The sequence below is a fragment of the Gopherus flavomarginatus genome, chromosome 1 (assembly GCF_025201925.1).
Source record: "Gopherus flavomarginatus isolate rGopFla2 chromosome 1, rGopFla2.mat.asm, whole genome shotgun sequence".
Classification (NCBI taxonomy): Eukaryota; Metazoa; Chordata; order Testudines; family Testudinidae; genus Gopherus; species Gopherus flavomarginatus.
This window is the reverse complement of record NC_066617.1, coordinates 256,897,567-256,914,146: the sequence shown is the minus strand read 5'-3', so window position 1 is coordinate 256,914,146 and position 16,580 is coordinate 256,897,567. Positions and strand designations below refer to the sequence as shown.

The 16,580-nt window shown below is 44.2% G+C and overlaps 1 protein-coding gene across 1 annotated transcript in view; it reads right to left on the bottom strand.

Annotated features, from left to right (window-relative positions):
* Nucleotides 1-9,583, bottom strand: part of SH3RF3 (SH3 domain containing ring finger 3) — a 413,174-nt gene extending 403,591 nt beyond the window's left edge. The window contains exon 1 of the mRNA XM_050921775.1: nucleotides 6,116-9,583. Within this exon, the coding sequence (XP_050777732.1) occupies nucleotides 6,116-6,625 (510 nt within the window). The 5' untranslated portion in view covers nucleotides 6,626-9,583. The remainder of the gene's footprint in view (nucleotides 1-6,115) is intronic.
* Between the last annotated feature and the right edge of the window lie 6,997 nt (nucleotides 9,584-16,580).

Below are 16,580 nucleotides of genomic sequence, written 5' to 3'. Positions count from 1 at the left end.
CCTGAAGCATGGTGATTATTTTGATTTAAATGGACTTGAACTGTACGAAGAATTGAGTTGTTCCCACATGCAAAATCGATGATGGACATTGTACAGTTTATTCATTGTACAGTTTATTCATACCAGCAAAATTGTTGACATATATCCCAATGTGCACATTGCCACTCGTATTCTACTGACTATTCTTGTAACAGTAGCATCAGGAGAACGGAGTTTCTCAAAACTAAAGCTCATTAAAAACTATTTCAGCTTTACAAGGAGTCAGAAACACTTGACTGGTCTTGCTATTCTTGCAATCGAACAAGATATCACTTTGTCTTTGTCATACGATGACATTATTACTGATTTTGCAGCCAAAAAAGTCAGAAAGATTGCTTTTAATTAAAAACTAATCCTTGTTTTAATACCTCTTCATAGAAATTTCCAATAAAATGTCGACAAATTTAAAAAATGATATTATTTGCATCATTCTGTCAAGTCAGAATTTTTTCTATAGTGCTACTTCTTTAGCGCTAGTCCATCAGCATTACAGTGTGCTTAATTAAGTTAAACTGGTTTTAATAACATGCATGTGGCAAATTTTCCAATACTGTAAGCTGTGTTGCTAAGAGCAAGACAGGCACAGGGGCACCAATTTAATAATCCCGCCTAGGGCACCACAAATCCTAAGGACGGCCCTGGTATTACCTCACCCACCTTGTCTCTCTAAAGGCTATAACTGAAGACCAAATGATATCTGCTCTTCACAGTGAGATCACAGAAAGTCTAAATCTAAGCAGTTTTGTACCATCTATTGTTTAACACAGATAGAGATGCTGTATTTTGTTTTCAGGAAAGCTTGGCAATCAGCTGTATCAGCAGCTTTAAGGAGGATTATTCTCCCCTGCTGCTTTTTTTAAAAGGAGATTAGTTAAGACTTTCTTTCACTGTAATGAACCTTGTAAGGATCAGGAACACTGCATTGATTTCATAGATAAAACTGTAAGGTCAATCAAAAGGCTAAACAAACAGTTTCATGGAAACACTCTGCTCAGACATTCATTAATGGAAGCAAGAGAAAACTGTAGTGATTAATCATAAAAGCTAGAATGTGACCAAGCGTTAGGCGCAATATTACTTTCTACCAAATTCGAATGCATAAAAAGTTTCAAGGAAGCACCATGACAGTGTGTAATATCCCACCCCCTCAACTGTACCCCCCCCAAAAAAGGGTTGGTCAGGCAAGGTGATCAGCATTAGAATGCAACAGTTGCCTGAACACTGAAAGATTCCTTACTGTACAGCGTATCACATAAATTGCTAGGGAGGTGACTTGTTAGAAAGTTATTCATTTATATTAATAATTAACACTCAATCCCTTCTGATTGCGCACACAACCTATATATTCAGGTGTTCCTATAACAGTTATCCAGAGACCCTCATCTTCCCATCCCTACCACACAATTCATTGTGTGTTACAAACAGATCTGCAACGTCTTGTTTTCGTTTAGACTGTGGGTTCTTTAGAGCAGAAACTGTCTTTTTCATTGCATGTTTATAGAGCCTTATTCAGAGCTTGATTTTGCAACAGGATCCACAGAGACATAAGGATCCTCCCAGTCCCACGTGAATCCCTTTGCAGAACAGAAGTTCAAAAGTATAAAATATTTCCAACTCAAAACACACATTCAGATGATCATGGGAATTTTCATATTTTAAAATGATCTAATGATTATAAACATTTTAAACTATATAATCTCTAACATCTGATCTCAAAAAGTTCTCTGACATCATGAACTATCAAGCCTAAGTTTGAAATTGTATTAAAAGTATCTACAAAAATAAAGAACAGTTGCCTTTTAAAGAAAATTAGGTTCTTTAAATTGTGAAATCGTTATTAAATACCTGAACATCATATAGCATGTGGACACATCTGAGTAAAAGGACCTATCATCCCCAAAGCATTCCCAAACATACTTCAACGTAAGGTTCCAAATTTGCATTTATAGAAACCAATTCATGGAATTTCCCATCAATTCCTGAAGGCACAACTTCAAAACCTTAGCATGGGTCCCAAAGAATATCACATGGAAATACCCACTGCAGCGTTTCTCAAATGTGGCCACTGTGGCCAAGTGCAGCCACCAGGGACTTTTCTTGCAGCCATTCTCCTGGGCTGTGATTGGAGGGGGGAGCACTGGCCCCTCTCCCAGGGCCACCAGTGGGGGTTAGGCCCTGCCCCCCTTCAGTGACACAAACGTTGGAGGTGCAGGCAGCTGGTGAATTCCCCACTTTCCTGGAAGTGGGGGGACAGGCTTCAGCTGCAGGGCTTTGGGCTTCATCCACACGGAAGCAGGCTCTGGTTCCAGGCTCCCCACCCACACCATCGTGCCTGGGCCCCATGGCCTATCTGCCCACCTCCCCATTCAGGGCTTAATTTGTCCCAAGACTTGCCTAGGCTGAGTAAGTCTGCTGTGAAAAGTGATATTAATAAACACGCAAATATCACTTTTCAGAGCAGCAGACTTACTATCTAGCAAATTTTTCCTAAAAAAAGCAATCAAAAAAGCAAAAGCAACAACAACAACGACAAGACAAGAAAATGCAAGGCACTTATTTGTGTTTCTATTCTGTTTAGGTCCTGCAAAGAATAGAGACCACTGTAAATTTTTTCATTACTGAGTCTGAAAAAAACCCTACATCAATAAATTACAATTATTTGGACACGTATACGTGCATATTTATTTGTTTTTCCTAAAGTTAATTAAGTATTTTAGGTAAAATTGCCAGCGCAACCACTAGTAAGAATTGGGGGCCGCACTCTGAGGCCACCAAAAATTTGTTGTGAGAACCCCAGACTAGAGGTCCAAAACTTCACAAGAAATCTCACTACTGACCTATCATATCCAAAAGGCAGCATACTAAAATGCTGTGCAAATAGAATTCATGTAACTTCAGAGGTAATTAAATGTATCTTTACATATGACATCAGAGATAAGATGCAACTCTTGCTCTTAAGAACATAAGAACGGCCGTACTGGGTCAGACCAAAGGTCCATCTAGCCCAGTATCTGTCTACCGACAGTGGCCAATGCCAAGTGCCCCAGAGGAAGTGAACCTAACAGGCAATGATCAAGTGATCTCTCTCCTGCTATCCATCTCCATCCTCTGACGAATAGAGGCTAGGGACACTATTCTTTACCCATCCTGGCTAATAACCATATATAGACTTAACCACCATGAATTTATCCAGTTTTCTTTTAAACACTGTTATAGTCCTAGCCTTCGCAACCTCCTCAGGTAAGGAGTTCCACAAGTTGACTATGCGCTGCGTGAAGAACAACTTCCTTTTATTTGTTTTAAACCTGCTGCCTATTAATTTCATTTGGTGACCCCTAGTTTTTGTATTACGGGAATAAGTAAATAACTTTTCCTTATCCACTTTCTCAACATCACTCATGATTTTATATACCTCTATCATATCCCCCCTTAGTCTCCTCTTTTCCAAGCTGAAGAGTCCTAGCCTCTTTAATCTTTCCTCTTCAGATTGTCTCTTTTCTAAAGTCCTTTAAAAAGAGAGCTATGCTGAATTTTATTACCTCAGATATATAAGGGTATGTAGGGACTGATCCTGTTCCCATTTACGTCAATGAATCCTTTGCCATTAACTTCAAAGGGAGCAAGATTAGACAGTTGACATGAAGTACTTTCTAGTAAAAAAGAAAAGTGTATGCTGTAATTTATAATACATACATTTTAAATTTATATAAACTGATTTATATTCTCTTGTGGCAAAATTATTAAAACTCAGAAATAAACTGTTCTAATAGTAAGAATGGTTTTGAAGGTGCATGTGTAATTCTATTTACCCCACTTCAAAAACTGAAGAAAAAACTAATAGAATTAACCTTAAATGCAGTACTAATGGAGTAAGTAAACATTTCCTAACTCATTTCTCCTCCATAACAGAAGAAAGAGATAGGGCTAGATCCTCAGCTGCGGCCATAGGTTCTGGAACTAGAGCTGCTGCCACATCCCCTGGCCTGAAGTGGTTTCCATTATAAACAGGGTTTACAGTTTGGTTAAATGGCTCTCAGCACCCCCACTATACTACTTGTTCCAGCACCCCTGGGTGCAGCTGAAATAAGTATGGTGGAGATGGAGGGACTGAACAAAAGCGGTGCTAAACCGCCTCTGCAGCACTTCAGTCTGGGAGCCATGCAGGTTCTGGAGTAATGTAGAGCAGCTTCAGGGCTGTTCTAAAGTTATGCTCTATAGCAGTGGCTCTCAACCCTTCCAGACTAATTTCAGGAGCCTGATTTGTCTTGTGTAAGTCCAAGTTTCACCTCATTTAAAATCTACTTGCTTACAAAATCAGACATAAAAATATGAAAGTGTCACAACACAGTATTACTGAAAAATTGCTTACTTTCTCATTTTTACCATATAATTACAAAATAAATAGATTGGAATATAAATATTGTATTTGCATTTCAGTGTATAGTATATAGAGCAGTAGAAACAAGTAATTGTATGAAATTTTAGTTTGTACAACAGTGCGATGGTGTGCTGTGTAAAACACTCTAAAAGACACCTACTTTCAGCACATATCAACAATGAGTTGCTACAGCAATATTACAAGTCATGTCACTATTTTAAAATGTGTATAGATTGGGCTGGAGTCTGACTAAGTTTAGAAGACCACATGTACTTGGTAATCTAATTATAGAGACAAACCAAAGTGACAAGCTTAACATGGGATATCCTGTTGAAATACATTACATTTTAAAAAATGAAATCATAACGCAGTATGTATTTTAAACATTTTAGAATGTATGTGGCCCTTTTACTCTTTGATTACATCTTTCACATTTAGTAACCATTACATTTTGTTGTCTCAGAAACTATCCTCAGAGACCAGTCATTAAAATGATGAGGCAAGGTGACAGAGAAAAGGCTAGTTTTTAAGTCTTAAGTCAATGAACAAGACCAATTGCCACAGAAAACAAGCTCTGCAATCTATATAAACTAATATCAATACAGAGGGAAATACAACATACTTTCCCATGTTGGAATGTAAACGTCCATGCAAGCAACAACCATTCCCTAACACACTGCCAAGAGCTTGGCAACAGCACAGCCAAAGTAATATTTTCCAATCTCTCTACTGACAGTTTGTCCTTCCCTCACAGAGAACTTTGAGATTCTCAAATCTACTCTGAATATTAACTTCAAAGCCTCCCTTAGTTTGAAAAAAAAACCCAACAATAAACATAAATAAAACAGCAATGATCTCCCAAATGGCCTGAGATGAGGAATAATTAACCAGATTCTTTCCTCCTCTACAGGGAGAAAAAGAGGACTGGGAAGAAGCTGTGTGCAGGGGGATTGAGGGTAAGGGATGTGTGTAGATACAGGGGACAGGGAAATGCGAGGATCGGAAGCATGTATGTGAGCAACAAGGGAACGTATGACACGAAGTTGTATCTGCACGATCACTGCTAGAACAAGGGGTGTCCGAGAGAGGGTGAGTGTGCAGGGAAACAGGTGCAGTCCAGAGAATGAGTGAATAGGGCGAGAGGTGTGTGGAAGAGGGGTAAGGGTGCAGGGACACAAGGGAAATGAGTGAGTCCACGAAGAGGGCAATGACTGGGTGCGGGGATCTGAACTCTGAGGAAGGAACAGGCAGAGAGCTGGGTGCGCGGGCTGTCAGAGGAGGGGGCGGGGCCGAGGGCTCAGGGGCGTGCTGGGGCGCGGGGTGCCCGAGGAGGGGGCGGGGCAGGGCAGGGCAGAGAACTGGGGGCGCGGGGTGCCCGAGGAGGGGGCGGGGCAGGGCAGAGAACTGGGGGCGCGGGGTGCCCGAGGAGGGGGCGGGGCAGGGGCTGGGGGTGCCCGAGGAGGCGGCGGGGCAGGGCAGGGCAGGGGGCGCGGGGTGCCCGAGGAGGCGGCGGGGCAGGGCAGGGGGCGCGGGGTGCCCGAGGAGGGGGCGGGGCAGGGCAGGGGGCGCGGGGTGCCCGAGGAGGCGGCGGGGCAGGGCAGGGGGCGCGGGGTGCCCGAGGAGGGGGCAGGGCTGGGCTCCGAGGGCCGTGCCCCAGGCGCTGCAGAGCTGCTGAGGCACCGCTCGTACTGTACCCACCTTTCCCAGCAGGGCGCCCCGGCTGGCGGCGGCCGCGCTGGGGCAGCCGGTGGCCTCCGCGGGATGATAGGCGGGCGACGCCGCCGAGTCGCTTCCTCCGCTGCCAGAGGCGGCGGCCGCCGCCGCCGCCGCGCTGCCCTGCGCCTTGGGGCTGCCGCCGCCGCCGCTGCCGCCGCCCCGGGGCCGCTGGCGGATGCCGTCCAGCAGCCGGACCAGCAGGATGTTGGCGGGCAGCTCGTCCACCCCGCAGCCCACCAGGATGCGGCACTCGGGGCAGCGCAGCTCGTGGCGGGAGCTGACGATGCTCTCCAGGCAGCGGCGGCAGAAGGTGTGCTGGCAGGGCAGCGCCTTGGCCGTGGTGTCCAGCCGCTCCAGGCACACGGAGCACTCCAGCAAGTCCAGCAGCGACGACTCGTCCATCGCCGCTTCGCCGCCTCCCCGCCGCGCCTCCGCTCCCCGCTTCGCTGCGGCTGCCTCGGGCGCGCACAGCCAGGACGCCCCTAGGAGCATCTAGAGCAGCAGCAGCGGCCACCGCGGCACATGGCGGCCCCGGCTCCCCGCGAGCGGCCTGTCAGCTGGAGCCATCAGGGCGGTGGCGGCGGCCGCGCAGGGCGGCAGCGGGGAGCGCTGGAAGCAGCAAGTGAATCACCGCCTCTAGCAGCGGGGGCTGCAGCTCCTCCCGGGTACCGGGCCGTCAGAGAGCGGGGGCACGGCCGAGTTCAGGCCGCCTGGCTCCTCCTGCCCTCGCCTGCCAGCCCCCTGTCCTTGCAGCACAGGCGTCCCGCGGGTGAATGCTGGTGAGAGAGGAAGCCCAGCAGCATGCAGCTGGAGGAAGAGGAGGGCACCTGTTTCCTGGGGTCTCCCCCACCGGCTGTGTGCGATCAGCAGCTGGGATGGAGCATAGCGCATCCGGGGAGCCGGCTTATTGTATCCAAGCCTCGCTGGAAGCCACGGGGCTGGCCCAGAGGGCAGGGGAACGAGGCAAAACAGATCCCCCCAGGGATGGCTGCAGCACTTCATCTGACACGCTGCAGCTCCTCGCCAAGTGGCCCCTCCTCTTCTCTCCCATGGCTCGCTGTAACCCGATCGCAGCAGGTCTCGCTCGCTCTCCCCTCTGCCTTACTCAGCAGTGTCTCCCCCCGCCCTTCGAAAGAGCAGAAGTAACAGTGCGGGAAAATGCTGCACAAGGGAAGAGGAGAGTTAACGGGACCAAACAAGATCCCTTTATACAAGCTGTCCGTGTAGCATTTTGCAGAATCCTTTCGCAAGAAAACGGGTGACACCAGCACCTTCTCCCCTCCCTTACACAAGCAGAGAAGTGCTCTCCAGGAATCAGCTCAGATACTCGGCCTAAAAAATACAGAAAGCTTTGTCAATATTGCTGACTTTAATTTTCTGCTCATCACTGTTAGCGCTAATCACGTTGCTTAGTTGTGTGGTCTTCATCAGGCCCACTGGCTCTGACTTCCTGCCTGAGGAAGGATGGCCAGTGACCAACAGCCCAGGGATGCTGCTGCCAAGAAAGGAGACAGGCTGAAGGGTGCAATCAGATTGACAGCGCAGCTAGCGATGTGCCTTTGCCACTAACACTTCATCTGCAGGGAATGCTGTCCAAAGTGCACAGCATACCATCCAGCAGCAATTAATTCCAGCTGCAGAGTCTTACGTCTCACTTCCCGTCCTCGAACACGGGCCAGTCATTCAGGAAACTTTTTATTTCAGCCCAGATCCAAAAGCAGCTAATGTGTTTGTGCTCTGAAAGTGAGCAATTACATCCAAGCTTCTTGCTGCTGCAGAACCTCTCTTTCTTCCTTCTCCTCCCACTTCAGGGGGAAAATTCCTTTCTCCTATCCGACCCCATGCTCAGGATAGCGTCAGAGCAACGGAAATACGCATCGTGGAGCAACCCTAGATGCTGAGGAAGTTTGCAAAGTTTGTTCAAACCGGTCATGAAAAATGTATTTCTTGCAGTGGGTTGCCCCTTAGTGGACAGTCTCAGACACAGCACCTACTGGTATAGTGCTAGAACGGGTCTGCAACCTTTCAAATGTGATGTGCCAAGTCTTCATTTATTCACTCTGATTTAAGGTTTCGCGTGCCAGTAATACATTTTAACGTTTTTAGGTCTCTTTCTATAAGTTTATAATATATAACTAAACTATTGTTGTATGTAAAGTAAATAAGGTTTTTAAAATGTTTAAGAAGCTTCATATAAAATTAAATTAAAATGCAGAGCCCCCTGGACCGGTGGTCAGGACCTGGGCAGTGTGAGTGCCATTGGAAATCAACTCATGTGCCACCTTCAGCACCTGTGCTACCTTCGGCATCTGTGCCATAGGTTGCCTACCCCTGTGCTAGAAGGATATTGGCAGGGGGAGGTTCTTGGACAAATTCCTTGAGAGTGTAGCTGAATATTTACTAAAATTGAATACTAATGAAAGCTCTTGTCAGCTAGACAGATAGCTGGATGACTGACTTTTGTCATTGGGTCAGTAAGAGAATGGGAATGATTCGGTAATTCAGTGGTTAGGACACCCAGCTGGGAGGTGGGAGACTCCAGTGCCAGTCCCCCTGCTTCAACTTCTCTTTCATCAGTGCAACAACTTCAATAGGAGAGACTAAGGGAGCCCTACATCAGACTAACCCATAGCTCAGTGGTTAGAGCACCTCTTGAAAGGTGGGAGACCCTGCTGAAAGCCTCTTCTCCCCTTCAGGCAGAGAGGGGAATTAAAACTGGATTTCCCACATCCCAGATGAGTCCTCTAACAATTGGGCTAAAAGTTATAAAGTGGGCTCTTTCTCTAGCTGGGTTTTGAATGGGACCCAATCAAGTAGGCAGCCTCTGAGCTTCCCTATCGGATCAGGTCCTGCACGTGACATAGCCTGTCTTCATCTGGTTGGTGAATTGCTCAGGGGTTTAGGCAGGACATAGCTGTCCAGAGGACTAGAGTGAGGCAGCAATGCACATATCCAAAGGCAGAAACATAGGCCCCTAGGAAAATATTACCCTGAAAAATGTAGGTGCTGAATGAGTTCAGGCACCTACACAGTTTGGCCAGAGTTTTATGGATTACATTGGAGCCAAAACTGGGACTTACATGCTTAACCCCAGGACTAAATACCAGTGAGATATTACTGTCTCTACTAATAATTCCTGTGATGCCTGCTGAGAGAGAAATTGTAAGACCTTTGTCCTAACCCAGTAAATCATATATTGCTACTGTTGACTACTTTTTCCATTACATACACGCCCAATAAAAAATAAATATGTTTTTATGCTACACTTTACTGCGAACAACCTGGTGAAAACAATCAGAAAAATCTAATAGTGAGGAACATCTGTTCCCTTTTCAGTCTCCCACATATGAGTTGACCTTCATGGATTCCAAGGCTCTGTGTTCCAGCCTCCCAGGCCATTGGGAAGAGCAGCAAATATCCCTTCTCTACTTCCTCTGCCTGGAGTGCCAAACAGCAGAGAGCCATGCATGGAAACAAATAGAGCCATGCATGGAAACAGTCCTGCTTCTGCAAGTGGGATGCATGCCCGCTTCTCCTCAAGCTGAGTGCTCAGTCACACATGGAGTCCCCAGCAGGGACAAAAGAATGAGGCTCTGATTGAATTTCCACACACCTAATCATCAGCCTTGCAGGGTAGATTAAATGCTCTGGCCTCTGGATAAGCTTGTTGCAGCTCCGCTGCCTTTACCACCTATGTGGTAAAGGCAGTAGCAGCAGCAGTCAAAAAAGCTAACAATACTAGGAACCGTTAGGAAAGGGATGGGTAATAATACAGAAAATATCATCATGCCATTATATAAATCTGTTATGTCCAGCCTTTGAATTCTGTGTGCAGTTCTGGTTACTCCTTCTGGCAAAAGATATTAGAATTGGGAAAAGTACAGAACAGGACAACAAAATGATTAGGGGTATGGAACTGCATCCATATGAACAGAAATTAAAAAGACCGGGACTGTTCAGTTCAGAAAACAGATGACTAAGGGAGGATATGCTAGAGGTCGACCAAATCATGAATAATCTGGAGAAAGTAAATAAGGAAGTGTTATTTTCCCCTTCACATTATACAAGAACCAGGCATCAGCCAATGAAATTAACAGGCAGGAGGTTTAAAACATAAGGAAGTGCTTCTTCACACAACATATAGTCAACCTATGGAACTCATTGCCAGGGGATGTTGTGAAGGCCAAATGCATAACTGTGTTATAAAACATTAGATAAGTTCACAGAGGGTAGATCTATCAATGGCTATTAGCTAAGATGGTCAGGGATGCAACCTTATGCTCTGAGTGTCCCCAAACCTCTGACTGTCAGAAGCTGGGACTGGATGACAGAGGATGGACCACACAATAATTATCCTGTTCTGTTCATTCTTTCTGAAGGATCTGGCACCAGCTACTTTCAAAAGACAGGATACTGGGCTAGATGGACCATTGATCTGACCCAATAGTCTTATGTTCTTAACCCATAGAAAGAAATCTCTTCATCCATCAAGCTACACGCAGGGTGCAACACAACAACTGATTAACAGCTAATTTCTAAAATATCCTAACCAGGGAAGGTGTGGAAAATGTTCAAAATGTGTGACTCTACTCTTTCAATGTGTAAAATGCACCTCTTTTTTAGGAACCATGTTAATCACATTACTTAATTAGTTTACAAATAATTACTTTACGCTTGGAGTTTGAAGGCAGATGTTGTGGCAGCTGAGACTGGGAATTAATAACTAAACCACAAATGTTTAGTAAAGTAAAACAAAAATTACTTTATCACCTGTTTTTTGCTTTCTCTTTCCCCTGCTATTTCTTTCTGTATATTTTTCTTCAGGCTTTCGTGTGTGTGCAATTTTTTCTATTTTTAAAATTTTTAAACGATCTGTACTTTTATTTTTCTGTAACTTCATTATACTCCTGTAGTCTCTCTGTTGTTCATACACCTCCTCTCATCCCCAAATTTTTCTTAATCCCCTCTCCTATACATCTCAGTATGATCTTTCAGGCCCGATCCAGGGAAGCACATAAAACAAGGGCTTAACTTTCAGCATGTCAGTATTCCCTAAATCAGACTACTGACATGCTCAAAATGTTTTTCTGGATTAGGGTCTTATCTTCCAAATTCTCTCTTCTCTCCACTTTTCTCTGTTCATAGATCTCCACCTGCTCTAATTTCTCAATAAATCACTGTTTTCCCTTTAATTCTCTCCTTCCTTTTTGCATTTTCCCTGTCCTGGTTCCAGTTCCCTTGTGTCTGGCTCTCAGGTCACCCCAGTTCAGTTCTCTCCAGAATTCTTCCTGCTCTGTGCCCCTTCAGTTCTGCCACTGCAGCTTCATTCTCTCACTAATCTTTGCCTCTCCAGTGTGGTTTAAACAATCTGTCTCCCTGCAAGGCCTGTTGGAGTTTTAATACGGCTCTAACTCTTGCTTCCTATTATTGTAACAAACAGCAGATATTAGAAAAGGTCCTCCCCTTCTAGAGAAATCAAAGTCCTTCCTGGCCAGCTGTCTGGCTGGTGTCTCCAGTGCCCTGCGCCACTTCCCAGTGGCTGGTAGGGGAACCCAGGCCCACCCCCACACTGGGTTCCAACTGAGGGACCCTACAATAAGCAGCCAAGGCTTGTACAGTCTTACCCTTTTTTTATTTTACATGCCAGCAATCTGGTTCTGTTCTGGTTTAGATGGAGCCCATCTTTCCAGGCTCCTCCTTTTCAGAAGGTTCCTCAGTTCCTAATAAGCTTAAGTCCCTCCTTTGAACACTGTCATTTCATCCGTGCATTGAGACTCTGCAGTTCTGCCTGTCTGGCCCTGCAGGTGGAATTGCAAACTTTCAGAGAATGGACTTTAATTTCTTACTAAATTTGGCTTCCAGGACCTTTGTCCTCACCTCTGCTATGTCATGGTAGCTACATATACCACAACCACAAGCTCCATCCCAGCACTGCGCAAAAGTCTGTCTAAATGTCTTGAGAGGTTCACAATCTTTGCACCCAGCAGGCAATTCACTATGTGGTTCTCCCAGTCATCACAAACCCAACTATCTATATAATATAGATTATTTCTAATAATCAAATCCCCCATTACTGTTACTTTTCTCTTCCTAATAACAGGGATCCCTTCCCCAAGAGAGGTATCTCGAGTGTGAGAGGATATCATGACATCATCTGGAAAGTTTAATTTGAAAAGTACTTTGAGATTAAAGGTGCTTTATAAAGGCAAAATACTATTATATGAAGAATAAACAGAAGTTTTAGTATAGAAAGCTTTAGTTTGCAGTTGTACACAAATTATAACAATCAGAACAATAGTACTGTGCGTGTAATACATCAGGTACTCAAGTGTCGCAATTTTTTAAAAAATGCTGGTTCTGTTTTCATGGATTTTGTTCTTTTAAGAGCTTTTTTGATATTGAGTTCAGAGCAGGAAGGACTGCTGGCTTTCGCTTTTTTATATATTAAACTTTGGGATAGATATAGACTCATAGACTCTAGGACTGGAAGGGACCTCGAGAGGTCATCGAGTCCAGTCCCCTGCCCTCATGGCAGGACCAAATACTGTCTAGACCATCCCTAATAGACATTTATCTAACCTACTCTTAAATATCTCCAGAGATGGAGATGCCACAACTTCCCTAGGCAATCTATTCCAGTGTTTAACTACCCTGACAGTTAGGAACTTTTTCCTAATGTCCAACCTAAATCTCCCTTGCTGCAGTTTAAGCCCATTGCTTCTTGTTCTATCATTGGAGGCTAAGGTGAACAAGTTTTCTCCCTCCTCCTGATGACACCCTTTTAGATACCTGAAAACTGCTATCATGTCCCCTCTCAGTCTTCTCTTTTCCAAACTAAACAAACCCAATTCCTTCAGCCTTCCTTCATAGGTCATGTTCTCAAGACCTTTAATCATTCTCGTTGCTCTTCTCTGGACCCTCTCCAGTTTCTCCACATCTTTCTTGAAATGCGGTGCCCAGAACTGGACACAATACTCCAGTTGAGGCCTAACCAGCGCAGAGTAAAGCAGAAGAATGACTTCTCGTGTCTTGTTTACAACACACCTGTTAATGCATCCCAGAATCACATTTGCTTTTTTTGTAACAGTATCACACTGTTGACTCATATTAAGCTTGTGGTCCACTATGACCCCTAGATCTCTTTCTGCCATACTCCTTCCTAGACAGTCTCCTCCCATTCTGTATGTGTGAAACTGATTGTTCCTTCCTAAGTGGAGCACTTTGCATTTATCTTTATTGAACTTCATCCTGTTTACCTCAGACCATTTCTCCAATTTGTCCAGATCGTTTTGAATTTTGACCCTGTCCTCCAAAGCAGTTGCAATCCCTCCCAGTTTGGTATCGTCTGCAAACTTAATAAGCATACTTTCTATGCCAACATCTAAATCATTGATGAAGATATTGAACAGAGCCGGTCCGAAAACAGACCCCTGCGGAAACCCACTTGTTATACCTTTCCAGCAGGATTGGGAGCCATTAATAACTACTCTCTGAGTATGGTTATCCAGCCAGTTATGCACCCACCTTATAGTAGCCCCATCTAAATTGTACTTTCCTAGTTTATCTATAAGAATATCATGTGAGACCATATCAAATGCCTTACTAAAGTCTAGGTACATCACATCCACCGCTTCTCCCTTATCCACAAGGCTCGTTATCCTATCAAAGAAAGCTATCAGATTAGTTTGACAAGATTTGTTCTTTACAAATCAATGCTGGCTATTCCCTATCACCTTACCACCTTCCAAGTGTTTGCAGATGATTTCTTTAATTATCTGCTCCATTATCTTCCCTGGCACAGAAGTTAAACTAACTGGTCTGTAGTTTCCTGGGTTGTTTTTATTTCCCTTTTTATAGATGGGCACTATATTTGCCCCCTTCCAGTCTTCTGGAATCTCCCCCGTCTCCCATGATTTCCCAAAGATAATAGCTAGAGGCTCAGATACCTCCTCTATTAACTCCTTGAGTATTCTAGGATGCATTTCATCAGGCCCTGGTGACTTGCAGGCATCTAACTTTTCTAAGTGATTTTTTACTTGCTCTTTTTTTATTTTATCTTCTAAACCTACCCTCTTCCCGTAAGCATTCACTATATTAGACATTCCTTCAGACTTCTCAGTGAAGACTGAAACAAAGAAGTCATTAAGCATCTCTGCCATTTCCAAGTCTTCCGTTACTGTTTCCCCCTCCTCACTGAGCAGTGGGCCTACCCTGTCCTTGGTCTTCCTCTTGCTTCTAATGTATTGATAAAAAGTCTTCTTGTTTCCTTTTATTCCCATAGCTAGTTTGAGCTCATTTTGTGCCTTTGCCTTTCTAATCTTGCCTCTGCATTCCTGTGTTATTTGCCTATATTCGTCCTTTGTAATCTGACCTAGTTTCCATTTTTTATATGACGCCTTTTTATTTTGTAGATCACGCAAGATCTCGTGGTTAAGCCAAGGTGGTCTTTTGCCACATTTTCTATTTTTCCTAACCATCGGAATAGCTTGCTTTTGGGCCCTTAATAGCGTCCCTTTGAAAAACTGCCAACTCTCCTCATTTGTTTTTCCCCTCAGTCTTGATTCCCATGGGACCTTACCTATCAGCTCTCTGAGCTTATCAAAATCCGCCTTCCTGAAATCCATTGTCTCTATTTTTCTGTACTCCCTTCTACCCTTCCTTAGAATTTCAAACTCTATTACTTCATGATCGCTTTCACCCAAGCTTCCTTCTACTTTCAAATTCTCAACGAGTTCTTCCCTATTTGTTAAAATCAAGTCTAGAACAGCTTCCCCCCAGTAGCTTTTTCAACTTTCTGAAATAAAAAGTTGTCTGTAATGCAGTCCAGGAACTTATTGGATAGTCTGTGCCTCACGGTGTTATTTTCCCAACATATATCTGGATAGTTGAAGTCCCCCATCACCACCAAATCTTGGGCTTTGGATGATTTTGTTAATTGTTTGAAAAAAGCCTCATCCACCTCTTCCACCTGATTAGGTGGCCTGTAGTAGATTCCCAGCACGACATCACCCGTGTTTTTTACCCCTTTTAGCCTAACCCAGAGACTCTCAACACTCCCATCTCCTATGTCCATCTCTACCTCAGCCCAAGTGTGTACATTTTTAATATATAATGCAACACCTCCTCCCTTTTTCCCCTGTCTATCCTTCCTGAGAAAACTATACCCATCCACACCAACATTCCAGTCATGTGTATTATCCCACCAAGTTTCAGTAATGCCAACAATGTCATAGTTGTATTTATTTATTAGCACTTCCAGTTCTTCCTGCTTATTACCCATACTTCTTGCATTTGTATATAGGCATCTAAGATACTGGTTTGATCTTGCCTCCCAGCTTTGCCCTGACCCTCCTTTCTCTCTGCCATTATAGCCCGTGCTCCCTCCTGTTTCCAACTCATCTCCCAGGTCTTGTTCCCCACTTACCTGTGGGCTTTACTCACCTGTCCCCGTCGAACCTAGTTTAAAGCCCTCCTTACTAGGTTAGCCAGTCTGTGCGCAAATAAGGCCTTTCCCCTCCTCGAAAGATGAATACCATCTGTGCTAGCAGTCCTTCCTCGAATAGCATCCCGTGGTTGAGGAAGCCAAATATATATGTAGTGTGGGGGAGGGGAAATGAGCTTTTAGCTTTGTCCTCATCCATTGTCATGATGCTATTAGATCCAGCCAACTTGTTTCCAGTCTTTTGCCAAATGCCACACAGATTATGTTTAATCACACACAAATTGCTCTCACATCTTGCCCTTGTTCTTGCTCTACTTGTAAGGGCCAGTGATGCAGTAACTATTCATATCACAGTTTTACTACCCAGCAATGATTAATGAGTGACAAATGTTTGTACAGCACTTCAAAAAATGTAAAATGCTATAAAAGTGCTAAGCACTATTACTGTTTTTGAAATAACACTGCTCTACAGCCAAAATGCTTCTGAAATAAATGTAGTCCAACTTTACTAATTCTGGGTCACTGAGAACGAAAATGATGCTTAAAATTGTTGATTGGCTCTAGTTTTCAAGATATGCTATTGGGTCAGTATATACGAACCTTGACTTGGGAATGGCGGAGGATAAGTGAGTTATAAAGGGAAGGGATCTCAATTTAAACCAGAAATGACTAAAATACGTCTTTGACTGCATCTATGAATAAATCTATGACTGGGTTTGGACAGTACTTGCTTTTTAGGCAAAACAATGAATGATGCAATCTGAAGCTGGTATTGCATCATACATGATATGAATTGCATCATGTTATTCCTAGAAGTCATGGATGATGCAATCATAACGAAGCTTACATCACTCTGCTGAGCAAATTGCCCTATATCAGCTCTAGAAATCATACAGTGACGTGCTCTCTTATTTGTCAGTGTTTGATTTTGCAAAGGGACACATTTCTGTTTAGCCAAAGTGAGCAGAGATGCCTCGTATTTGTGTGAACAGTGCAGATAACTTC